This window comes from Priapulus caudatus, unplaced genomic scaffold (genome assembly GCF_000485595.1).
Source record: "Priapulus caudatus unplaced genomic scaffold, Priapulus_caudatus-5.0.1 Scaffold10, whole genome shotgun sequence".
Lineage (NCBI taxonomy): Eukaryota > Metazoa > Priapulida > Priapulimorpha > Priapulimorphida > Priapulidae > Priapulus > Priapulus caudatus.
In genome coordinates this window covers 63546-87277 of record NW_014577071.1, presented here as the reverse complement: position 1 = coordinate 87277, position 23732 = coordinate 63546, and the positions used below count along the sequence as shown (strand labels likewise).

The 23732-nt window shown below is 47.7% G+C and overlaps 1 protein-coding gene across 9 annotated transcripts in view; it reads left to right on the top strand.

Moving 5' to 3' along the window:
• Window positions 1–23732, top strand: part of LOC106807023 (uncharacterized protein DDB_G0284459-like) — a 161155-nt gene that overhangs the window by 78730 nt on the left and 58693 nt on the right. For 7 of the 9 annotated variants that reach the window (XM_014809302.1, XM_014809292.1, XM_014809271.1 and 4 more), the window contains 2 exons: window positions 889–952; window positions 2603–2623. In XM_014809302.1, the coding sequence (XP_014664788.1) occupies window positions 889–952; window positions 2603–2623 (85 nt within the window). Of the gene's footprint in view, window positions 1–888; window positions 953–2602; window positions 2624–19094; window positions 19265–20521; window positions 21288–23732 lie in introns of those variants that run through there. The other 2 variants (XM_014809328.1, XM_014809279.1) reach the window with 2 other exon arrangements.

Below are 23732 nucleotides of genomic sequence, written 5' to 3'. Positions count from 1 at the left end.
TCTCTCATCTACTCTCTCTAGATCCTCTTCTATCTCTGACTCTCTCGTCTCGTCTCCGTGCTCTCTCTCTGTATCTCTCGTTCAGTCGGTCTCTCTCTCTCTCTCTCTCTCAGTATATATATATATATATATATAGCGTAGCTACCTGTTTCATTCATCTTTCTTGTCTCAGTTTCGCTGTTTCTTGCACCTCTCTTGTTCTTATTCGCTATCCATGCCTTCCGTTATCTCTCTCCTCTCGTCCTCTTTCTTCTCTCTTCATCTCTCCTCTCCCTCTCTCATCCTCTCCATCCTCTCTCCCCTCCTACTCTACCTCTCTCCTCTCTTCTTTATCTCCTCTCTCTCCTCTCTCTCTCTTCTCTCTCTCTCCTCTCTCTCTCCTCGCATCTCTCTCTCTCCTTCCTCCTCTCTCTCTCTCGTCTCTCTCTCTCTTCTCTCGTTCGTGCGTCCATGCTGCTCCTATTTATTTCGGTGTATATGCGCGTGCGTGCGTGCGTTCCTGTGTTTGTTCGTGCGTCCATGCTGCTCCTATTTATTTCGGTGTATATGCGCGTGCGTACGTGCGTGCCTGTGTTTGTTCGTGCGCCCATGCGCCTTTTTATTTCGGTGTATATGCGGGTGCGCGCGTGTACGCGTGCGCGCGTCTGTGCGCGTGCGCATGCGCGTGTGTGACTGCGTGATCCGGTTGACCGAACAAGTAGTGACAGTCTCCCGGGCAACGCGCTCTCTCTCTGTGTCAGCTCATCCCGCCGCGCTCTTTCTCGCACTACTTTATTGAATTTTCTTGAAAATATTTCGTGCTGTGCTGCGTCCCCGCCGATCGATAGAAGCTACAGTGTGCAGTGCGGTATACTGAGAATCACTGTCCCATCTTTCTCTCTCACACAGGGTGACGATGATGCGTCCGACCAGGTCGACAAAAGCATCTATATCAAGGCTGAGATAGGAGGAGGTGAGTGCAATCTAAGATATATATATATATCTGCATCAGTGCGTGTTTCTTTGTGTCTGTGTCCGTCTCGACTGTATCTGCCTCTCTCTCGCCTATGTCTAGCTTGCTTTTTCGCTCCCGCATCTCTCTCCATCTTTTCATCTCTCTCCCGTTCTCTTGATTATGGTCTCTCTTGATCACTCTGTATCTGTTTCTCTGCATTTGTCTCTCTCCACTAGATACTGTTTCTGTCGCTTGTCTTGCCGCTCCCTCTCTTGCTGGCCGTCCCCTATCCTTGACCCCAGTCTCTCTCTCTCTTCCCCCCTCTCTCTCTCTCTCTCTCTCTCTCTTTGCCTTTCTCTCTATCTCTCTCTCTCTCTCCCCTCTCCCTCTCTCTCTCTTTGTCTTTTTCTCTCTCTCTCTCTCCATCTTTCTCTTCTGACCCAATGATACTGAACGTGGCGCGCAAGCTGATTCGGACCATTTGAGCACTTCTTAGAGCACCGGCTTCTAGTTTCTTGGCGTCGTATACCGTTGACCAATACGGCACGCCGTATCGGATGCAAAAACACTCTAGACTGTATGCCTACCTTTCGTTATACACCGAGATGAAGGGAGAAGATTTCCCCTGTATGAAATATGAGCTGTACATCGACTTTATTATCGATAAAAGATGAAAGAGGAGCGATAACAATAGGCGTTTAGATTGCTCCCAGTTAATGATATTGCTAGCGTAGTCATCTGCGCCTTGATTAGAATTGTAATTACTCTAAGTAAATTTGACTAACAAATTCATTACAAAGCTGAAGTCATTAGCGTGTTCTGGAGTATAATCTATCGAGCAGAGGTAGATGACCTTTTCAGTTTAATTGGGTTCGAATGGTCACAAATCCAACTTGCACTATGCCACGTTATGCCACCTCTTGTCACCCCATGACATGCCACACATTACCATAGCACACTACAACATGCTGTTGCTTACTGACATGCAATAACGTGCCAAACTCTACACAAACATGCAACACTCTGCCAGACTACGCTTTAGCATGCCACATAACAGTGGCGTTATAAAATTCCACTTCATGACATGTTATACAGTTACACCGTGCCAAACCGGAATATAACATGCCATGCGCCAACACGTCATGCCACTATTCATCTATTCCCGAAGTTCGTGCCCACTACTGTTTGCCATACCGCGCCTTCTACACGCCTTCCTAATGCCTTGAACATCGCTTCTTGTCATGGTTAATCAACTGTGTAGGCATAGCCGGTGTCACTGTGAGTTCTGTATCTCGTCTTGTCATGATGACGCGATGGAGAGCGCCATGCAACGACACGTATGTCGTTGTATGTACGATCTCCACACCATGATGCAGCGTGACAGCATACTCGCAATGTGCCATTGCATGCACGCTGCCTCCCTAGCCAACGATGCAGCGTGACACGCCATGCCCCCACATGAATCGTTGTATGCGTATATATACATCGTATCTTTCAGTTTGCGAGAAACTATCGTTCGAAATTACGCAAACGCGAGTTTTTGTGTATAGACCGCGTGTTAATTAAATAACTAATAATCGAATGCCAAAAAATTAGGCAGTATGTTCGAAGTTCGAAGATACAATCAATGACAGCGGCGCAATCTTATAACATTACTTTGTTTATCAGTGATCCACTCGTACGGCGCTGGTAAGTGTCTTGCAGCGCGCGTCGTGTTCGTCGCTAGAGGGCGTGCTTGTTTGGTCGGTTGTGGTTTGATTTGCTGGAGTTCCCTTGTATGTCGATGTGTGTATGGGGGACTCCAGTTGGATTTCTAGTCGCTGTCGCTATCCTGATTATCTCAATAATACTCAAGTTTGGCAAGCTACGCAAGTTGAATTTCAAGGAGACCCAACGAGGGGCACACCAGCTCAATCGATCTCCTTATACTGACCATTCCAGTGTGGCGGTCACAGTTACAGGTCACTTTCTACAGGGTGACAGTTTTCTTTAGCAGATCTAGAAAAATGCGATCGCGATTAGAGACACCGGACTAAACAAGCGCGCCTACCTAGGTGTAGCGATGTAGAGAGAGCATATAAGTCGTAGACGGAGGCGAATACTGTCAAAGAGCTTTGACAGTATTCGCTGCTCCGGTTGTAACGATATGTACAGTGCATGCCGCTCCAGTGGCTTGCTCGTGTGTCGTCCGTGCTCTGAATGCGTCACCGCGCGCCGACTCAGCCTTCGCGACGGTCACCATCAGCTGTTCGCTATATGCGCAGCGAGGCGAGGGTTCGATAGGTTCACATGTTGACGGCGAGGGAGGGAGGGGGATGAAAGCCGGGAGGGGAGCGGGAAGCGTGGAAGCCTCTTGCTGTGCAGTGATGGAGGGAGGGAGGGAGGAGGTAGGAAGGGGAGGGAGGGAGGGAGGGAGGGGGAGGAGGGGGGAGAGGGAGGAGCCAGTGATGGAGGGAGGGCAGGGAGAGAGGGAGGGATGGGGAGGAGAGAGGGAGAGGGGGAGGAGGGAAGGAGGTAGTGGGAGAGGGGGATGCTACAGTGTGGAAGACTCCCGCTGGGCAGCGAGGCAGTGATGACCGTCAACATGGCGCGAGGGAAACCTATCGAATACCTCTCTCTCAGCGTGCATTTGTTTTTTACATGTGCAGTTTATGGCAGAAGTACTGACCAGGTATATATTTGTATATTTCAGTCAGCATGGCGTGCGCATGTCTGTTTGTGTTTGTGCGCGCGTGTGTGTGCGCGTGCGCGTGTTAGTATCCTTTAGTATGATCATATAATATTCCACCTCCGCGGACGGTGCACGTGATATCCGGACGTACTCGTGAAGTGACTTCCTTTGCAGCAACTTTTCCTCACAATACTGTGCATAGCATTAACCCGGCAGTCAGTCGCAGAACTGATCGTGCGGGTAGCTCGTCGATAGCTCCGCTCTTGTTTTCGTTTCCGGTCGTCCGTTCGGCCGACCGATTGTCGGCATGAGTGCCCGAGGTTACGCCCGCGTTTCCTCTTCGGAGCTGATGATTTGCATTGCCTGAACACAAGATTTGCGTCGGTTTGTTTTGCCTTCGGTATTCCGTCCTCCACCGAGTTTGCCTTGCTAGTCGCGGTCAGGTTGCCATCGTTACCGAGGGTGGCATGTACGTACGTGCATCATCGCCCCCTGGTGGCGATTTCCTGACTCACTGTTTCGTGGTGGCCGCCGCTGGCAGGATAGACTTAAGTGCCCGCTGCCTTCTTTATTCTTCTTCTTTAGATTCGTAGTTCGAACCTATAGTGGGTGAATCCTTATAGGAAGTTGGTGAGCTGGGTTGTTGAATTCGATGTGTACAAGTTCTGGGTCAGGCAGGAGCACATTATGAATGTGGAAGTTCTCCATATATACACATTGCGTGTACATAAAAATCATACAGTCAGCTATACACCGGCTTATTGCTCATCGTGTTTCGTGGATTTTGTAGGATTTTAATGGCATGAAGAATTTACTGATATTGTGTTTTCCCCGCACAGCCGAATAACTCGTTTAAATCTTTCTATTAAATGAGATAAATGTAATTCTAGCCGCAATATTCGATGTGTTTAGGTGAAGTTAGTCCCGCTCTCGATATACAGTCCGTAGCGGTTACCCCCTCTCTGCCATATCAGTGTACATCCGCGATGAAAAAGCACTGTTTATTTATTAAAGTTGCTACTTCACATCTATATTATTAAGCACAATCTTTAGTCGAGATAACTGATTGGCAGCTATGACATTGACCGTTGTTCTTGGTCTGTACTGTGGGTTTCATCGAAAATCAGGGCTCCATCTATCGGCGGTTAGTGTGATCAAATGATGTACATATCTATGTGATCCGCCCTCTACTGGCGTTTATAGTCTTTAATAGAATTTCGTTCTATGGCGCCTTTTAATATCATTTATTGTCTACAGTTATATATCGAGAACCTATCCACATGAGATCTCTACTTACATTTATAGTATACATTGTAACATAGTACATAGTAAAAGTCTACTCAATTACCTATCTCTCTACGACACACTTTACGGACATTTTATGATGTACAGTCAATTAAAATATGTACCGATCTCTTTGGAGTGCCATCTATCGGCATTTGAAAAAAAAAACTATATATAATCACGTCACGTACCCATCTCTATTGGCATTTATGGTCACAAAAAAGTTTAAATTATACAAATCTGGGACTTATCCACTACGAGGGCCGACCTTTTACTGCCATTTATTTAATGCAATCAATTACATTATATAGGCCTACCTATTTCTCTGAGGTGCCATCTACTGGCAGTAATAGTATAAAATTACAAATCACGGATCCCCCCCCCCCCATTAGCTCCTTCTGCCGGCCTTTATAATACATAGAGGCGCCTTCTACTGGCATTTCGTAGTATAGAATCAAGTCACGTGCGTATGTCTCTGGCGTTCTATGTTGACTTTTATAGTCTATAATCACAAATCAGAGAGTTATCTGCCTGCCAGAGGCGCCCTCTATCGCCGTTGATTCTATGCAATCAAGTCACGTACTTGTCTCTGAGGAGCGTTCTTTACTAGTACATATAATTTTCAATATTCGCAGATATGCCCCCATGCTATCATTTACAATCTGCAATCCATAGTTAGCAACCCCATGGACCGATCTCTTCCGGGAGTGCAAATACATACTGATTTCTATGTCAGAAAACCACATATTCATGTCACACAGACACCCTTAGATTTACACACAGGGAATACAACTTACCCTCGTGGCATTCACATTCCATCGAATGAGGATTAAATCTATGCGAATAAATTTATCGACGTAAAAAAAAACGAACGAATCGACTTAAAAGTGCCAATCGGAACATCGAAACGCAGTTCAATATAAAAGAATTTACTAGTCTTGGTTAATCCCTTGTCGTAACAACTCCTTCCCCCCACCTCCCGCTTCCCCCCTCCCGAGCCTGCTTGTTGAGCGTTTGACACGTTACGTATGTACTCGCATCCTGAATGTGTGTCACACGTTTGTTTCATGTTCGTGTAGGTTTAGCTCACAAACACGTCCATATATATGATGGATGTTGACAGAAAGCCAAGAGGGTATGCATATTTTCGGCTAGATGGCAGCAGTGTACCTTCTGGACTTTCAATAGCATGATTTATGATTATTGAGTGGAATGAGCTGTTCATTATTTCTTTACTCTACAGTAATTATTATACTTGGTATGCCAGTGTATTTTGATCTTAATCACAAATATATTTTACCGTTTTTTGAAAAACCAATAAATTTCTAAACCGATATATTATTCGTTTAAATTCGTGGAATAAATGTTTTGGAGTAATAATTATTATTAAACGTTATTTCGTTGTGCTGTTTGCCATGGTGTTCATACATGATTCTTATTTTTACAATTTTTGAAAAAAATATTGATCTAGGATATCGTCTTAATTAATTATCGGGTGTTAGCACTGCGTGCCCCGTGTGAGGCAAAAACCTGAAATCGCGCTTGACATCGAGTTATTAAACACAATATAACGATCCGCTGTTTCTCTTCCGTGAGTTTTGTATCCTTGATTGTGTCCCTGAAGATGATGAACGCACGCCTGTTTAATGACCTTGTTTTTTGCTGTATCCTTGTTATTGTTACCTGAGGTGTGTGTGGTGTGTGGGTGCGTGCGTGTGTGCGTGCGCGTGCGCGTGCCGCGCGTGCGCGTGCGCGTGCGTGTGCGCGTGCGTGTGTGTCTGGTGCGCGCGCAGCGTGTGTGTGTGTGTGTGCGCGTGCGTGCGTGTATGTGCGTGCGTGTCTCTGCGTGTCTGTGCGTGTGCGTGTGTGTGTGTGTGTGTGTGTGTGTGTGTGTGTGTGCGTGCGATCGTGCGTGCGTGCGTTGCGTCGTGCGTGCGTGCGTGCGCGGTATACGTTGTATGTGTATGTGTATATATATATATATATATATAGTGCTAGTTAGTAGTTTTAGAATGATTTATGGTCCTTATTATTCCCTGCAGTGCGCTGTAAATATTTGCACGTGTAATATAGCATAGGCTAGTATACATGAGGCAATATAGTGGATGTCACTGTGATCACATATAAGGCCTCGTCATGTGTGATAAGTCGATGTGTAAAAAGCTTGTTTGGTGGATATATCTCACCTGGATCTGACCGCTAGGTATGAGATCAGAGCGTTGCATTTGCATATCTCAAGCTCTATATGGTGGGAGTAGTGTGTGCGTATATCTTACTATATATGGCTAGAAGCGGGTGTTATTTGCGTATATCATACTACCTATATGTGGTTGGTGGTGGGAGTGTTATTTGCGTATACCTGGCTATATATGGTTGGGGTGTTATTTGCGTATATCATACTACCTATATGTGGTTGGTGGTGGGAGTGTTATTTGCGTATACCTGGCTATATATGGTTGGGGTGTTATTTGCGTATATCTTGCTATACATGGCTGGTGGTGGTGGTGGTGGCGGTGGTGGTGGGAGTGTTGTTTGCGTATACCTGGCTATACGTGGTTAGAAGGGGTATTATTTGTGTGTATATCTTGCTATATATGGATGGAGGGGTGTTATTTGCATATATCCTGCTATACATGGTTAGAAGGGACGGGGTGTTATTTGCGGGGTGCATCACAACCGACATGAACGCGGGTTGAAGTCCTCTGATAAGGGCCCGGCAAACACACCACCTCAGGTCTATCAGGCAGGAGAGTGTGAGCTACTGCTGTCAGTACATACGGGCCAGACACCAACACCGCACCTACTACCTGCAGCTATAGGAGAAAGCGTTCGCGACACAAGTTGACAGTTCGACAGTGTCACACGTTGTTTGTCATCGTCGCTCGACGTCACTCGTCTGTTGTGCTTCCTCGCCGTTCACGGAGGCGGGAGATCTAATGTAGATATCGCTCCGCTGCGTCTGATTCTCTCTCTATCTATACGTACGATCAACGAACGGTGATGGCTCAAGGTAGGTGTGTTATGCGCTTATCATAGTGTTTCTTAGATGTTCGACGACTGTGCGTCTTTACCTGATGGTAGCCAAGTACGCGCTTTGCTTATATCAGTGGTCAGTGGATACCAGCTATGGAATTTGGATAACTATTGGAACTTGGATAATATCAGGAGTAGATAATGACATTATTTATCTCTATTTTGTACTCTTGATAATATAAAACTTAAATAGACGGGTGATTGTGACAGCCCCCTTTTACCACTGGAGAATACTGAATTTGCCCCTTCACCCAGGGGGGGGGGGGGTAATCACCTTCATATTATATACACATATGGTTTAAACCATCGAACCGACATGCTATTGATATTTACACCTCTCGATTCTCTTTAGAACAAAAATTGCACGGCAAGTCGCATATATATCGATCTCGAAGTAGAATGCACGACGGTCGTTTTTATATTCGAACGCAATTACCATTTGTTAACTGCACGGTACCCTTTCAAAACAACGTGATACCTCATGCTTAACGATCAGACGCGCGTGATCAATGTCGAAAAGCGAGGAAAATCGTTAAGGTACAGTAGAGCGACAAGCTACAGTTGTCACAGTGTCGAGGGGTGATACTCCATTAGGAGTGTTCCCAACTTGAATGTCATTAATGGTTAGGGTTATGTTATAGGTTAAGTTAGGGTTAGGGTTAGGATTATCAATCATTAATCATTAATCATTAATGATATCAAAGTTGGCAAAACTCCTAATGGAGCGTTAGCCGTGTCGAGAAACTCTGGGTAGCGTTGAGCACAGGCACTTGAAGCGTTTCAATAAAATATAATGCTAAATAAATACGAAATCTAATACTAGCAGGTACTACAAAATTCTTAATGTTTCTATACTCTCTTTCACCTATTATTGCCGACAGTTTTCTGTAAATTCCGTGTAAATGCTCTATGCACACACACTATCCGGCCGCCATTGCCGACGGTGCACAGTGACAGTTAAATATATAATAGTTACAGTTTACAGTTACATATACATTAGTATATACTTATACTATGCATATACATATACATTAGTACAGTTTACAGTTAAATATATATTAGTGACAGTTAAATATATATATTTAACTGTCACTGTGCACCGTCGGCAATGGCGGCCGGGTAGCGAAATTTTTGTTCTCACCGCAGTTCCGGACCCTAACCCTAACCCTAACCCTAACCCTAATAAGAGCGAAGTCGAGTGAATTGAGTGCGCTGATTAGCTGCGGAAAGATTGGGGTCCGGAACTCGAGTGGGGAAAATAATTTCGCGGCCGGGTAGTGTGTGTGCATAGAGCATTTACACGGAATTTACAAAAAACTGTCGGCAATAATAGGTGAAAGAGAGTATAGAAACATTAAGAATTTTGTAGTACTAGTATTAGAATTCGTATTTATTTAGCATTATATTTTATTGAAACGCTTCAAGTGCCTGTGGCGTTGAGGTGTGTAGTGTGTACCCCTGCGGGTTACGAGGTTGCGCGATCATAAATATTGATGTATCTGCGTGTGTACTTTAATTTACCCCCACCACCCTGTGCACACACACACACACACACACACACACACACACACACACACACACACACACACACATAGATGCACGCACGCACGCACGCACACACACACACACACACGCACACACGCACGCATGCATGCATCGCATCACGTGCCCAGTGGACCTGATTAGTGAACGCGGCGCCTATAGCAGAGAATGCCAAGGCTCCGTACCTCCACTGCCCCGGTGGCATTTCGACTAGCTACCGACATGATCGATAAATTATTCGTTACTCAATCGCGTTGATGGCGGGTTGATGTCACGGCGGCGGTGGGATGCTGCGTGCTCATTGCCCGATCGGGATGCGGCGAGATCAGGAAGCCATCATCGGCTTGTCTGAAACGACAGCATTACTAGCTTCCAGACCGCGCGCGACGTCGCCGGATGAGGGAAGCCGACAATGTTTGTTATTGGATGCCGTATGTCGTAGTGGCCTCAGCGTGTGTTGTTAACAAACGGTAGTGGCCTCAGCGTGCTGCGCGTATGTTACTGAGGCCGTGGTAGTGCCTTCTGTGCGTATGTTGCTAACAGGCATTAGTGTGAGTGTACGTGGCGACAAGCAGGTATTACTGAAGCTAACACCGTCAAGCAGAGAAGATGCTGTTCAAGTTATATTTGGTGTGTAGGGAGCCGCTACGAAAGCTCACACAGTGGAACGAAGGACTTTAAACAGATGGCGATGCGTAGATTCCACCGAATGAAGCCAACTAGACGAGAGTAAACTAATAGGGAAATGCCTAGCCGAGAAAGATTAGATAGCAGTGTATTGTCATAAGTAAATCGTCGTTATTCAGGTAACTAGAGTCTGCATCGCTGAGCCAGGCTTGTGGAGATAGGCACTAACGAACGAATAACCGAGTATTCGTGTAATAGACGTGATATTGCGTGTGTGACCGTCTATTTAATTAGTGTACTGAGTGACCGTGCCCAGGTAATACATCAGCGCACCTGGGGATCGTGTCCGTAGAACCGTACCTGGTCGTACCTGCGTTTATTGTCGGTTGGCATGGTAATGTCGCGTGCGTGCAGCTCGCGTGTATATATATTCTATTATTCCGCATCCTGCCGCTATTGTGTTGCTGCCTGCTCATGTATACATGCGAAAACTAGGATTCGTGCATGCACACGCGGGACAGGCAACCTAGTTGTCAACAGGAACCGTGTGCAAGGTGTGTGTTTTTCTCCGTGCTCGTGTGTTTTCCTACATTGGCCGCTAGTTTACCTGAATATCAAACACCGCGATGGCGACGAACTTCAACCGGGTCGGCTCGCACGGTTTTCCTTGTTTGGTTGCTCTGTTTTTTTCCCGTGTGCGCGCATTCTTAACGCTTGGCCACGGCGTGGGGTGGTCAGACGTCTGAAACGCGCGTGTGTCGGCGTGTCGGCGTGTGTCCGGTGTCCGCGTGTGTTCGGTGTCCGCGTGTGTCTGGTGTATAACGTGTGTTCGGTGTGCGCGTGTGGTCGGACGCCTGACACGCGTTTGTGTCCGGGTCACCTCGCAGCTCGTTACGTTGGAGTAAAAACCTGCTGCAGTTATTAAACCCCCCAGGAGTGCACGTGGAAGTGTGGCGGAGCAACCCCCCCGTCGCGGAGCACGTGGGAGGCTGACTGAGGCAAAAACTTGTTATTTCTCTGGGAGGCCGACGGAGCGTAAGCAAACATAGCGTTTTTCGTGGAAGCCTGGCGGAGATTTCAACCCTTCTCGAGTGTGTTTGCGAAAGTCTCATCTCGAATGTTCGTTGAAGGTTAATTGATGGAAGAGGGAATGCATGCAACTCAACGTTGTCTACGGTTGAAGCCGCGTTTCTAGCTTTCAGCAGTGGCTTCGAGGGTACTGTCGTTACAGTCGTACCTGCATGCGCGCTAGGTAGATGGCTGTGGATGGTTGTGTAAGATCGTGGCTGGTAGTGGTTAGTGTCGGTGTGTAATGTTTTGTGATGAATATATGCTTAGTGGTGGTTGATATGGTGTTATTCGCCAGACGCTGATGTTGTTGATTTGCTCGTTGGTTTGGTCAACAAACTCATCATCAGGACAAGTGCATGATTCACCTGTGACTCGCACGCTACTCGATCGTCGAGAAACCAGATGCCACCGCCACCACCACTGGTCGCGTCTCCTCTGTCATTCGCTGACGTCATAGCCACAGCTTCTTCCGTTTTCCGCGGGGTGTCGTGTGCGCTATTTTTAGCATCAGTGTCGATGTTGGAAGCTGCGTGCCTGCACGGGCCGTTCACCGGTGCTTCAGACCGACACAGAGATGTGTGACCGACATCGGCTGCAACCAGCTGCTGAGCGTTCATATCGCTAGAGCGGAGATGTTAATGGGCGAACATCAGGCGACTGTGATTCCCGAGAGACTTAATCGTAATACTAATAGATCTAATGCGGATCTGATCCCCTTTCCCCACCCGCGGCTAGTCACCGGTCGTTCACGTGCAGCAGTCTGATGAAGATACTTGCGATCGATATCACGCGGGAGATATTTTGAGATATATTTTGAGAGATATTTTGAGAAATATTTTGAGATAAATTTTGAGATATATTTTGAGTGATATTTTGAGAGATATTTTGAGATATATTTTGAGAGATATTTTGGGAGATATTTTGAGAGATATTTTGTTAGGTATTTTGTCCGTTCACTTCGAGTGACTGGTTCACGCCCCGAGAGAAAAGAGATTTGTAAGAGACGGTTGCTGTTTTTTTTTTGTCAGTATTGGATTCCTTTTTTTCTCGAGAGATACGAAATAACGGGTAGGAGTTGCCATGGTTACTCTGCCGATAACGCTGAGTGCTTTTACGTTGTAATTAGCGGTGGTTGTTGAGGTTCTGGGACGATGATGTTTAAATCAGATGATGTATGTGTGTGGTCTAATCTCTAGAGACCATGTAACGGTACGGAGAGGTGTGTGGGGTCGTCGTTTGTTGTTGTTTTATTTCAAAAGCTCCACCCTGCTTAGGCGCTGATGGTGGAGCTAGGATCTGTGAACTTCACATGACATATCAGCGTCCGATCCTCCAAGCTTCACGTCGGCAGCACATCTACGTACGCTTCGTGGCGGCTGTACGCGTTTTTGCTTGTCCAATTCCCGTAGACATAACATGGCGAAACGCTCGTTGTTTGACTTCGCTCAACACCCCCTTTTTTCGCGCTCTCAATGCAACCGCCCGACCGAACGTCCGGCGTCCATATAATACATTCAGATTTGAGCATCCACTCAATTTCCCCCTCGACGCACCTCCCTCCCTATTCTTGCGGGATGTGAATATGTTGTCGAGTGCGGCCGTTGTACGTAAATCGTCACGGCAGTGGTTGCGGGGCGTGTCTGGTTGATACATCCGCGCATTAGTCAGTCACACGGACGAGGCGGGTGTTGATTGGGAGGACCGAGGGCAGGTTAGATCACACGGGTGAGGTGGGTGTTTATTGGGAGGGCAAGTTAGATAGTCGTCGTGCACTGGATCGTCAACTGCGAGAGGTTCGTGCACGCGGGTTGTTGTACCTGGATTGCCAGCGTGTACGCGTGGTGGCCAGCGCAGGTGAGTGCGGGGGCTACATGACCCATATAGTTGCTCCAGTCGGGCTGCTTCGGTGGGTGTGTGTGTGATTGTATAACACGGGTAGGGCCAGTAGGTGTGATGGTTTTACCTGAATATTACAGGTAAGTTGGATTGTTTTACCTGAATATGACAGGTAGGTTTGATCGATTTGGCCGAACAACAGTTGGGCGTTGTTACTTCATCTAAAGAGTGTAATTATTTCACCTGGACGCAGCATGCGTTTACTTGCTGACAGCCTGACAGTGCTACTCACCGGGTAACCGAGTGTATGTGTGCACGCCTATAGCTAGCTCTAGGACTACCTTGTTGCCACAGGCTGTATGGCAACAAATTAAGCCTGTATAGTACTATAGCAACAAGGACTATAGTACTATAGAGAGCTAGCCTATAGCTAGCTCCAAGAAACGGTCTTTGCTAGGGTTAGGAGACCTGTGTATATTGACGTTAGTCACACAGCCTGGTCGGGCTAGCCTACTAGCCTATAGCTAGAAATTCCCTTCTTATTAGCTCCCTAAACAGCGTCTACGCATTCCTGGAACCACTAGTACCGAACGTAAACACTCGTAGTTTGAGCTCTGTGGGTGAGGGAGCAGCGGGGGAGGGGGTGGTGCTGGTTTAATTAGTGCATCGGCGGTTATGTGAGTGTCGTATTTCTCCGTGAGAAGGAAGAGCACAGCGGTGCTAACCGCGTGTGTCTCGTCTGCCAGCTGTCAGCTATACCGACGTTGTTATATATCTACCGTCGAAGGAAGACGTATCATAAAGATTTAGAGAAATTAAGCGAAACTGTCGAGGGGATGATTGGAATCCCGTCGGAGCCATTAAATATTCACGCTCGCAATTTGCTCGAATTCAATATCGTGATTGGTACAGACATCGAAGATGGCGACGGTGCTGCCACCTCGTCATATCCGGTTAGCACTCCGGGGTATTTTGTTTTAACAAAACGAATTATATTATTCAGAATGTGAACAATGTGAATGTGAATGTGATGTGAATGTGAATGTGAATGTGATCATTTAGAATGGTGAACCTAGAAGCAAGGTTCGGATCGGATTGGGTGGAAATCTGTGGGCGTTTCTGCTTATGTGTCGCTGTTGTTTTTGACTCTCCAAGGTTGAATTCCATCGTATTTCTGCAGCGGGCACTGCACTTGTGCTGCAAATTGAAAATGCCGGGAGCTGAATTATTGGTTATATATAATTATATCGAAATCCGGTCATGTTTTCGCTCGGTGAAACGTACGCCGCGAATGAAGTAGACAAAAATTCATTATCAATTATAATTGGAACATTTCTCTTCGTGCGCACCTGCGCTGCTGATGACAGTTTCCGGTTATTATTTCGTAATTTTTCCGGCAGTATGTTTGCGGGAGAGGCAAAGAGACGAGACGGAGCCCAGTCAGTAACACCTGCGTCTCCCCTCGCAACAAACACACACTAAACACTGTATCAAATTTCCGCGAACCTCAAGTTTTTTTTCCACAAGATTTGCGCGTGTAATTTCACTAGCACGCGTGTTCATGTCTTGCGAGCGGATACCCGCTATTATAGAGACCCACGTACGCTGCGCTCTGCACTACGCCGTAGGCAGCTAGCTGGGGGTCCGCCAGGGGTCGCGTTAGGCGCGCGCCACCGTGTGGCGCGAATATTTATATGCGCGGAACGGAATTTAATACCTATAAGGTTTATGGCGGCGTATATGCTTGCAGACGGATTAATGATCAGTGCATCAACTCGTCGCAGTATGAGAGAGGGGGGTTCATTGCACTAATGGAACGCAGCTGTTTGCCGATATCGCTATAGCCCCGGTCTCAGTCGCAACACGAAGCTGTGTGTAGAAAGTTTTGACATTTCTCGTTCCCGGAGAATCAACGCGGTTATTTCTGTTCTCTCTTTCTCATGTTGTCAGATTTCGCAACGCGCGTGCATGTTATCAGGGGTGAATAATGACAATTTTTTTTATCAATATATCTCACCCACGATGATTTTGTCTCATGCCCCGGAATCCGGATGTTATCAAGTGCATGATGTTATGAGTGATGTGTAGCTCGATGAACTTTCCCTTCTGATGCATCGGCGCGGATGATAGTTCGCGTTAGGGTTAGCATAAACCTTCCGCTGAGTGTGTGATATGCTCGCGTGGATTATTGGCGGCCCGTGCGCGCGTGCGTACGTGCGTGCGTGTGTGCGTGTGTGCGTGCGTGTGTGCGTGTGTGCGTGTGTGTGTGTGCGTGCGTGCGTGCGTGCGTGGCGGTGGAACGGGTCATCCCACGGGGGGGTTTATTGATTCGTTTACAGTGCAATACTCGCGCATAAATACACAAGCAATCGTGTTTCTTATTGCCACCGACAGCTGCTATTTTTCTCTCAGCATCTTCACCTCCTCCTCCTCCCTGCTTGCGTGGATGCCCCCGTTCATGATTTGCACACGTGCGTTGTTCCTAACCGCGGTTAGTGCTGTTAATAACATATCTGCCAGTCTATCATAACACGCCCGGATGCCTGGTAGGGGGCAGGAATCACGCTCAGGGATGGCTAGCTGAGGTTCTCTGCTTAGCGATGCTGCTTCAACTTAGAGATGAAGCCAGACAGTCTTTGTTGTCGACGTTGAGTAGCGGGCAACCTTTATAAAAAGATGTCAGCGTTCTACCGTGCATCTGTGAAGTATCTTATACTACGGAAGCCGCATGACATCGTATGTGACCGCGTATACACACGTGCGTATATCCACGCAAGCACGCGTGTGTGTGTGTGCGTACATACATATGTGTGCGGCCGCGCGCTTGTCTACGTCAAGTCTACGTATGCGCGCGGCCACGTGCGTGTCCACGAATGCGTGCGTATACGCGTGTGCACGCATAAAAACGTGTTGACGGGTACTGCGACTTACGACGAATAGCAAACCTTATTTATTGAGAGTAAATTATATATAAAGATCGGCGTTTGGTGTAGTTCGCCAATATTTATCATGGTTTATCGCCATGGTTCCCCATCTGCGATGCAATACGGCCTGGCGACGACGAGTAATGAATGTGACTGTTAGTACTGGTTCTCTCATAAAAACCCGTCCACGGTAATTTATTTCCAGCGCCAACAGGGGGGGGGGGTAAAAATAGGGTCTGTGGTCGTTAACGATGCTCCATTGCAGATTTTGTCCAGTTTTTTAGATCCTGGCAAAAACTTAATTGATGTAAATTGAATTCGATTTAAATAAATTTACCCCCAACTTCGTACAATTCGTACGCTTGCGTGCGGCAGGCTGGCAGCTAACAATGCTAGACCTTCCACTATATACTAGTATGTCTTTCGTTCTACGAAAATTGTGCAATTTACTCGAATCGCTGCTGTTACTAAGTGACCATTACGTCTAGAGAAATGTCTTAGAAGAGAGTTAAGAATATAACGCTTATATCACCGTGCACACTAACATATAGTGACACGTACGAGAGCACGCGCGAGAACTAATGTAGAAACCAGTCCATATATACGTATTTTGCAGAGTGACTGGGAAAGCATCAAGTAGCAATAATGTTTTATATGGGCAGAATACAAACAGATGAGATAATAGCAAGAGCTAATAATGTATTGTTTGCTTTTGATAATAGATAGCACTGAATACAGTTATATGAGCCATATGGTACACTTAGCATTCCCCTGTCGTTAGGTACAAGACTTTGTTATTATCGCTGATCCTGTCGAGTCAGTAGCAAGCTACACCCGCGCATTTCGGGGAGAATTCTGCTGGAGGTAGATCGTACACGCACCTGATGCTATCTCAAACCTGTGCTCCGTCATACCTGTGAGTTATCTGATGAAGGTTAACATCTTCGTGCAAGGTCTGATCCGGATATACTAATTTTCGCTATCGTTTATCAAATCTGATTTCCGCTCTTCCGGTCGGAAAGTCGATGCAATTTTAGACAATCTGCGAGAATTTATGACATATTTCGCGTCCCTTTTCTTGACGGGTGGCAGGTTGATTCCGTAAGTCCGTGTAGATGCGACAGGGTTGATTATGGCTTGTCGGCAATGTCTTGTGGAGTTAGTCGATGCAGGCCATGACGGCGGTTGCTTTTGCGTTCTAGTTCGTATCTAGTTAGTTCATTCTAGTTTCTAATTATGCATTACTCATAGGGGCGCGGTGTAATATAAGGCGTATATATATATATATATATATATATACGCTGTTGCTTGTTTACTAAGTCATCAGGATTTTTTGGGCTGCGGTATGTTATTGGAAGTTGACCAACAGTGAATACTATACTCCTGTTTCTGAACGATGGTTCCGGAAAGCGACCGGAGAATAGCGTGGGCGAGAATTCCTGTAACATTATTGCAGAAGTATTTTAAACTGTGTTGCGCTAATGCGTGTAAGAAATCGCCCCTAGTAGTCATGCAAACCCGCGTGACTGAAGTACGTGTTTACCACATCCACATACGAATATAGATAGATGCACTCTATTTGAGGCAACGTTGAAGACCTGGTCTAGAAGACCCAGAAATGAACTCCTCCTTGTGGAGGGATGAGCGCAAAATTCACAACTTAATTCACAACTTAATTCTCAAATCTGAACTCGATTCTCGGGGACTTACGGAGTCAGTCTTGGAAGACATCCGCTGCAATCGCTCTGAAAAAAATGGATTAGAGAATGTCATCCTTTAAAATTGCTACTCAAAAATAGGGGGATATTCTCAATTTAGAACTGAACTTCGGTGTCTATCAGAGATCATTATCAGGCTACACGTCGGATACAAGGACTATGACTATTACTACTAGTACTGCTATTGAAACACACAGCTGCCTGCCTCTAAGTCGTCCCTACCACAAATGCAGCCACAGCGTGGCAATCCCCTAAGAATGTAACAGTAGTTGCGCCTCGTATCTCTTAGGGTCGGTCACGCATTCAACCTTCTCTAACCTATGGCACGTGGCTCGCACCCCCCGCTGACTCTCTGTCTATCTCTCTCTCTCTCTCTCTCTCTCTCTCTCTCTCTCTCTCTCTCTCTCACTCTCTCTATCTCTCTATCTCAATTTCTATCTCTATTTATCAGTCTCCTAATCTCCCGGAACACGAGAAGTCTTACTCCTCGGGCTGGCAGTCGATGTTAGAACATTTTAAATCTTCTAGATCTGCGGTTTGTGTTTCCCATTCCGCGTTGCTGACGCGTCGGTGCATAGTGACGCACGAAGGGTCGTTGTCGTATAATGGCGTATAATATGTACCCGAGGTAACTATTTGATATGGTTAGGGTTAGGGTTAGGGTTAGGGTGTTACGGTTCGGGAGTAGGCGTTGGCAACATACTCGCCGACACCTCGGGTACTATACTCGGGTACATATACGACAACGACCCCTTCAGCCATAGTGACGGTTCATACTCCCCGCGTGACTAACGCTGCATGTTGATTTTTCTCGCGTTGGGAAACTTCCTAGTCTATAAGGAGACGCAGGTGATGGCGGATTTCGCAATGTGGTTTGCTTACAGAGGGCTTCAGCTGTTCTAGGTCGCACGTAGTTCAATGCCTGCGTTGGGAGGCAGTGCCGTACAATGGGCTGTCGGGCGTGTTTGCTTGCGACATACGATGCTAACTCGCTGAGACTTGAGAGGTAGACTACTGTGTTTACGCTACGGTTCACGTGGCTGGGAGACTGGTGACTTGTGCGTTCGTCGTTTTTTCCGCTTCGTGATAATTTTTTTGCCGTTATCGTCGTTTTGTAATCGAGAATTTGAAAATCGGTTTGGTGGTTTTTCGACATCAGGGGAAAAAATCGGTCTGCGCGCATACGGACGACCTTGCGATATTCTTGCCTGTGAACTGCGTCGTAAGCGTGCGAGCTTAGCAACGCGCAGCGGGAGCATTCCTGCAGTGTGATTCAGCAGCGGAGGCTGCGGAACTCAGGGATGCGGATGCTGTGATGCTGCGTCTGGCCGGGATGACCCGGTCTCACTGGGGCTGAGTCATCACCCTCCACCCCCTCATCCATCCTCTCTCCTCCGCACGAGCGCTGGCTATATCAGCTGCCGGGATGCTGGGCGAAGCAATGTGTGCTGTGGTTGTTGATCTGTGCGGATCAGCTGCTCTGCTTTCTGTTGGTGTTTGTAGTGAGCGCGAGGAAGAGGGAACGCTACTTGCTTCGTCATACATCTTACAGTGCTGAAGCGTTCATCGCTATAATTGTATAATCTTCTGATATATTCAATTCATCACGCGGTGCTTCGAACCGGTACGTCCTTCAACCGTCGGCTTTCTAAGTGACGATTCGGCGACGTTCGTTCATTAATTAATTAAATAATTAATTAATTAAATCGCAGTGGTAGGTCGGCCTCTGCCCACACTTAGCAGTCCCCGGGCTCATTGTTCCCCTAATGGACGCACGTATGCCTGCTCTTTTGTTGTGTGGGAGCAGAGGTGGAATCTACGCGATGCTGTTGTAGCTAGTGTATAGCTCTAGCTGATTGGATTGTGTTCGAGTGTGCCCGTGTGAGTGGCAGAGCTTGAAGAGAGAGGGTGGAGGATGGTGTGCAGGAGAGAGCCAGATTAGAGAGGTGAGAGAGCAGGCGGGAGAGGAAGAGAGAGAGAGAGCGCGCGAGGAAAAGAGATACAGAGAGCGAAGGGAGATATAGGGAGAGAGAAAGAGAGAGCGGAAGATCCAGTGTGTGAGTCGGTGAGAGAGAAACAAGAAAGAGAGCGTGAACGAGAGAAAGAGAGAGGAAAAGAAAGAATGAAACAAAGAAAGAGAAAAAGGGGGAGAGTGAAAGGGAGGAAAGAAAGGGAACTAGAGCGCGAGTGCTAGAGAGAGGTGCGAGAGGGAGCGAGATTGAACAAAACAGCGAGGGCGTGCATGAGTGAGCGAGAGAGAGAGAGAAAGAGCGAGCGCGAGAGAGAGAGAGAGAGAGAGAGAGAGAGAGAGAGAGAGAGGGAGAGAGAGAGAGAGAGAGAGAGAGAGAGAGAGCAGAGAAGAATGAGCAAAGAGCGAGCGAGCGAGAGAGAGAGAGAGAAAGAGGCAGCGAGCGAGGAGAGAGAGAAGAGAGAGAAGAGAGGAGAGGAGAGAGAGCGAGAGAGAGAGAGACAGAAAGTGAGTGCGAAAGAAGGAGAGCGACGGGAGAGGTATTGCAGAGAGTGAATAATGCCTACAGCCAGCCTAGCCAGCCAGCCAGCCTAGCCAGCCAGCCAGCCGCCCGCAGTATATAGTCATTTCAGTTGTAGGGGAGGTAACCCGTAACTGTCCTCCGTATAGCAGCTCTAGTAATATAGCTACCTTCCGTACGGAGTTATGTGAGTGATTTTCTAACAGTATAGTGTTCACGCGCGTTTTTGCGTGGGTCCGCGGCACCTCGTGTGTCTGCGTGTTGATTGCAGAGTTCCATGTGTGTGTCGGACCGTCGGTGTGTAGGTGGCTAGGTGCGGCGGTAGAGTATCGAGGGAGACAGAGAGTGCAGGCCGTGTACCTGATGTGATCCCGTCGCATTTCGTCTTGCAGTGACAGCTACGATTATTCCCGATCAGGCGGCGGTTCACGCTTCGCCGTGTGCTCGCTTCTCAATCTATCGCAGTGCGCGCGCGTCGTACCGTGTGCGGGACACCGAGCTAACTCCGCTGTCGAAAACTCGTCGGCGGTTCGTTCACCGAGGAAAGCATACGATACTCTGGGCGGTGCCCGTGTTTTGGGGGCGGCACGCACGTACGCACGCACGCGCGCAGGCCCCGCCCGTGCGGCGTGGGGCATCAGACGACAGCCGAGCCAGACGCGAGCGAAGGTGCACGCGAGATCGTGTGCGTCTGTGCGTACGTACACACATATACATAACTACGTGCTAACTACAACTTACAAGCTCAAGGCTTCTCGCCGCAGCCGAACCGCTGCAGGTACTTTGAACCCGTAACCATGACGACGAAAAAAGCGCGCGAGAGCCCCGCTCTGCCTCCGATGTCGAACGGCGTCGGCGGCCGACCGCAGAACGGCGAGCGCACGCTCACGAACGGATGCAGTCGCTCACACTCAAACAGTGTCGGCGCGCTGAGCCCCACGAACAGGGAAGCTCACCCGCGGCGGAGGGGGTCGGTGGCGGGCGTCGCCAGCTCACCAGAGGTCGCTGCCGCCGCGAGACGGCGGGGGTCGCTGGCGGGACCCAGCGGGTCACCGGCCATGCGCAGAAAGGTCGACCTCGAGTGGTACAAGGGCATTCATCGGCGTGGATCGCGACCTTTCCTCGACGAGGAACTTCCAACAAATGGCAAGAAAAAGGGTATGGTTGTTGCTCTAGGAGCTAGTCTATAGAAGTTATTGGTTGGCGTTGTTGTGTTTTTTTGGAGCAACAGACCAACTCGGTGATTGCGTATTTCACGTGTCTACTATTTATAACGCTAACCTTGTGTTTACGAGTATCAGAAGATCAGTCTCTATTCGTGATCTGTCCGGGAGCTATAACAACTATCGAGCGTCAGCTATGTGAATCATACTCGTAGACTAGTGTATCTTATCGTATCAGTTATCGTATGTGAATCTTATGTGAATCTTATGTGAATCGTAGCTTAACGAAGAGCTAGGCCCCTCTTACAAGTTCCCTCTACTCAGGCTCTAGAATCTGTCTGAGTGCATGTTTACTTCAACCACCGTACTAGCACTGTATTAGTTATAGCACATTGTATGAACTCACTGTAGCTTAGCGCCTTCTTTGATACGTGTTCGCCACATTCCATTCAGTTCGCATCAGAAAAAGCCTAATGGCTATAACATTGCCAGCGCGGCAATGCATAATTTCATGAACGCATAGGCAGTCGACTTCAAATTTAATGAATGGCAGCTGACGTGTAGATGGATGGGTGCCTCCGTCGCGCTGTAGAAGCTGACAGTTGTGTGGTCCTATTGTATCCCGGGCCATCTGCTGCCTCGTAACGCTATCCGATGACCTTACTGACGGTGGCATCCCCCAAGGCTACGGCTCGCGTAGTTAATGAAAAAATTGCAGACAAGACATTAAAAAAAAAATGCATTAAAATTTTTACCCCCCGCCTGTGCGTAAAATGTTTGTGTAGCCGGCAAGAAATCGAGATCGGTAGATAAACTAATAACTTCATGCAGCTGCATCCTCAGATGTTCTGCAGCACAGCAGCAGTAGCAGCAGCAAGAGTAGTAGCTCCAAGAAACGGTATTGCTAGGGTTAGAATACTTATAGACAAGCCGTCGCACAGCCTGGTCGGGCTACAACAGTAGCAGCAGTAGCAGCGGCAGTAGCAGGATCAATAGTAGTAGCAGCAGCAGTAGCAACAGCACCACCACCACCACCACCAGCAGCAGCAGCAGCAACAACATCAGCAGCAGCAGCAACAACATCAGCAGCAGCGAGGGCTGCGGCAGCAACAGCAGCAACAGCAGCAGCAGCAGCAGCAGCAGCAGCAGCAACAACAACATCAGCAGCTGGGACGCGTGTTGGTTGGCGTGGAGGTTTATGGGTGCCGACGGAGCCCGTAGTAAACCGTGTGCGTAGTAAAATTTTTATACTCGTAAGTGCCACACGTCCGTCTAGACTGCTTCCAGCAATCCCTGCATGCGGTCAGAGCGATTCCTCAATGACCTACTGAGTCAGTCTAACAACCGTTGGCAACGATGCGCCCCGGTTGGATTGACCATGGGTCGATTCTTACGAGGTGACCACACAGCCGTCTACTTGGTGATTCTACCACCACCGACCCGTTTTAAATCATCCATTAAGTTAGCAGCTGCCATCAGTCGTTGGTTTATCTGTGGAGATTTCGGCGAGGTTAGGCGGGCAGGATGATGGAAAGGTGTCACGCACAGTGCTCCCTTTCAACTCGACGAATGGGATTTAGATTTGTTTACCCTACAAGGTCTGCGTGCGTTTACTGAGTAAAGAAAATAACGAAGTGGATAAAGAGGAAGGTGAACAGTGGGTTTTGTAAGAAATAATCATGTATATTACACGCATGCGTGGACGCGCATTGGGAGGTACTTTGTGTGTTCGATGAACGTTATGAAATCCCTTCACGGTAATATAATAGCGCCGCGCAATGTATACGCTGTGTGCCATTAGGAGAACCTACAAAATGTTGTCAGTGTGATTTTCGTGCAGTTAAAATACATCCTGTATTTTGCAAAACATAATAAAGTGTGTCGGCGAAATGGGTCTGCTACCAACCGCTCGCCTACACTCGTGCTCGCCTACACTCGTGCTCGCCTACACTCGTGCTCGCCAACACTCTATACACTCGTGCTCGCTCTAGAACTATAGCCCTTCGCTCTGCCACAGGCCTGTGGCAGACGAGGGGCTATAGTTCTAGAGCTACACTCGTGCTAACTCTCTCACAGCGCGCAGCCAGAGCCAGCGGTATGTAAAGATTAAAGGAATGGTCGTTGCTTGGAGCTACCGATAGATGTGGGTACCAGGGGGGTTTATCAGCTCATTACCGCGTTCCTTCGGGGCGCAAACTATAGAAATACTTCGTGCGTTCATTATAATTATTTAATGCCGAGTTGGCTGTATTATTATTGTGTGTTTTTTCATAGCTCGTGACGCGAGCGTGTACAGTAGCCGAAAATCTCTAGTATGCAGATCTCTCTCTCTCTCTCTCCCCTCTCTCTCTCTCTCTCTCTCTCTCTCTGTCTCTCTGTCTCTCTCTCTCTCTCTCTCTCTCTCTCTCTCTCTCTCTCTCTCTTTATATCGCGAGACCTC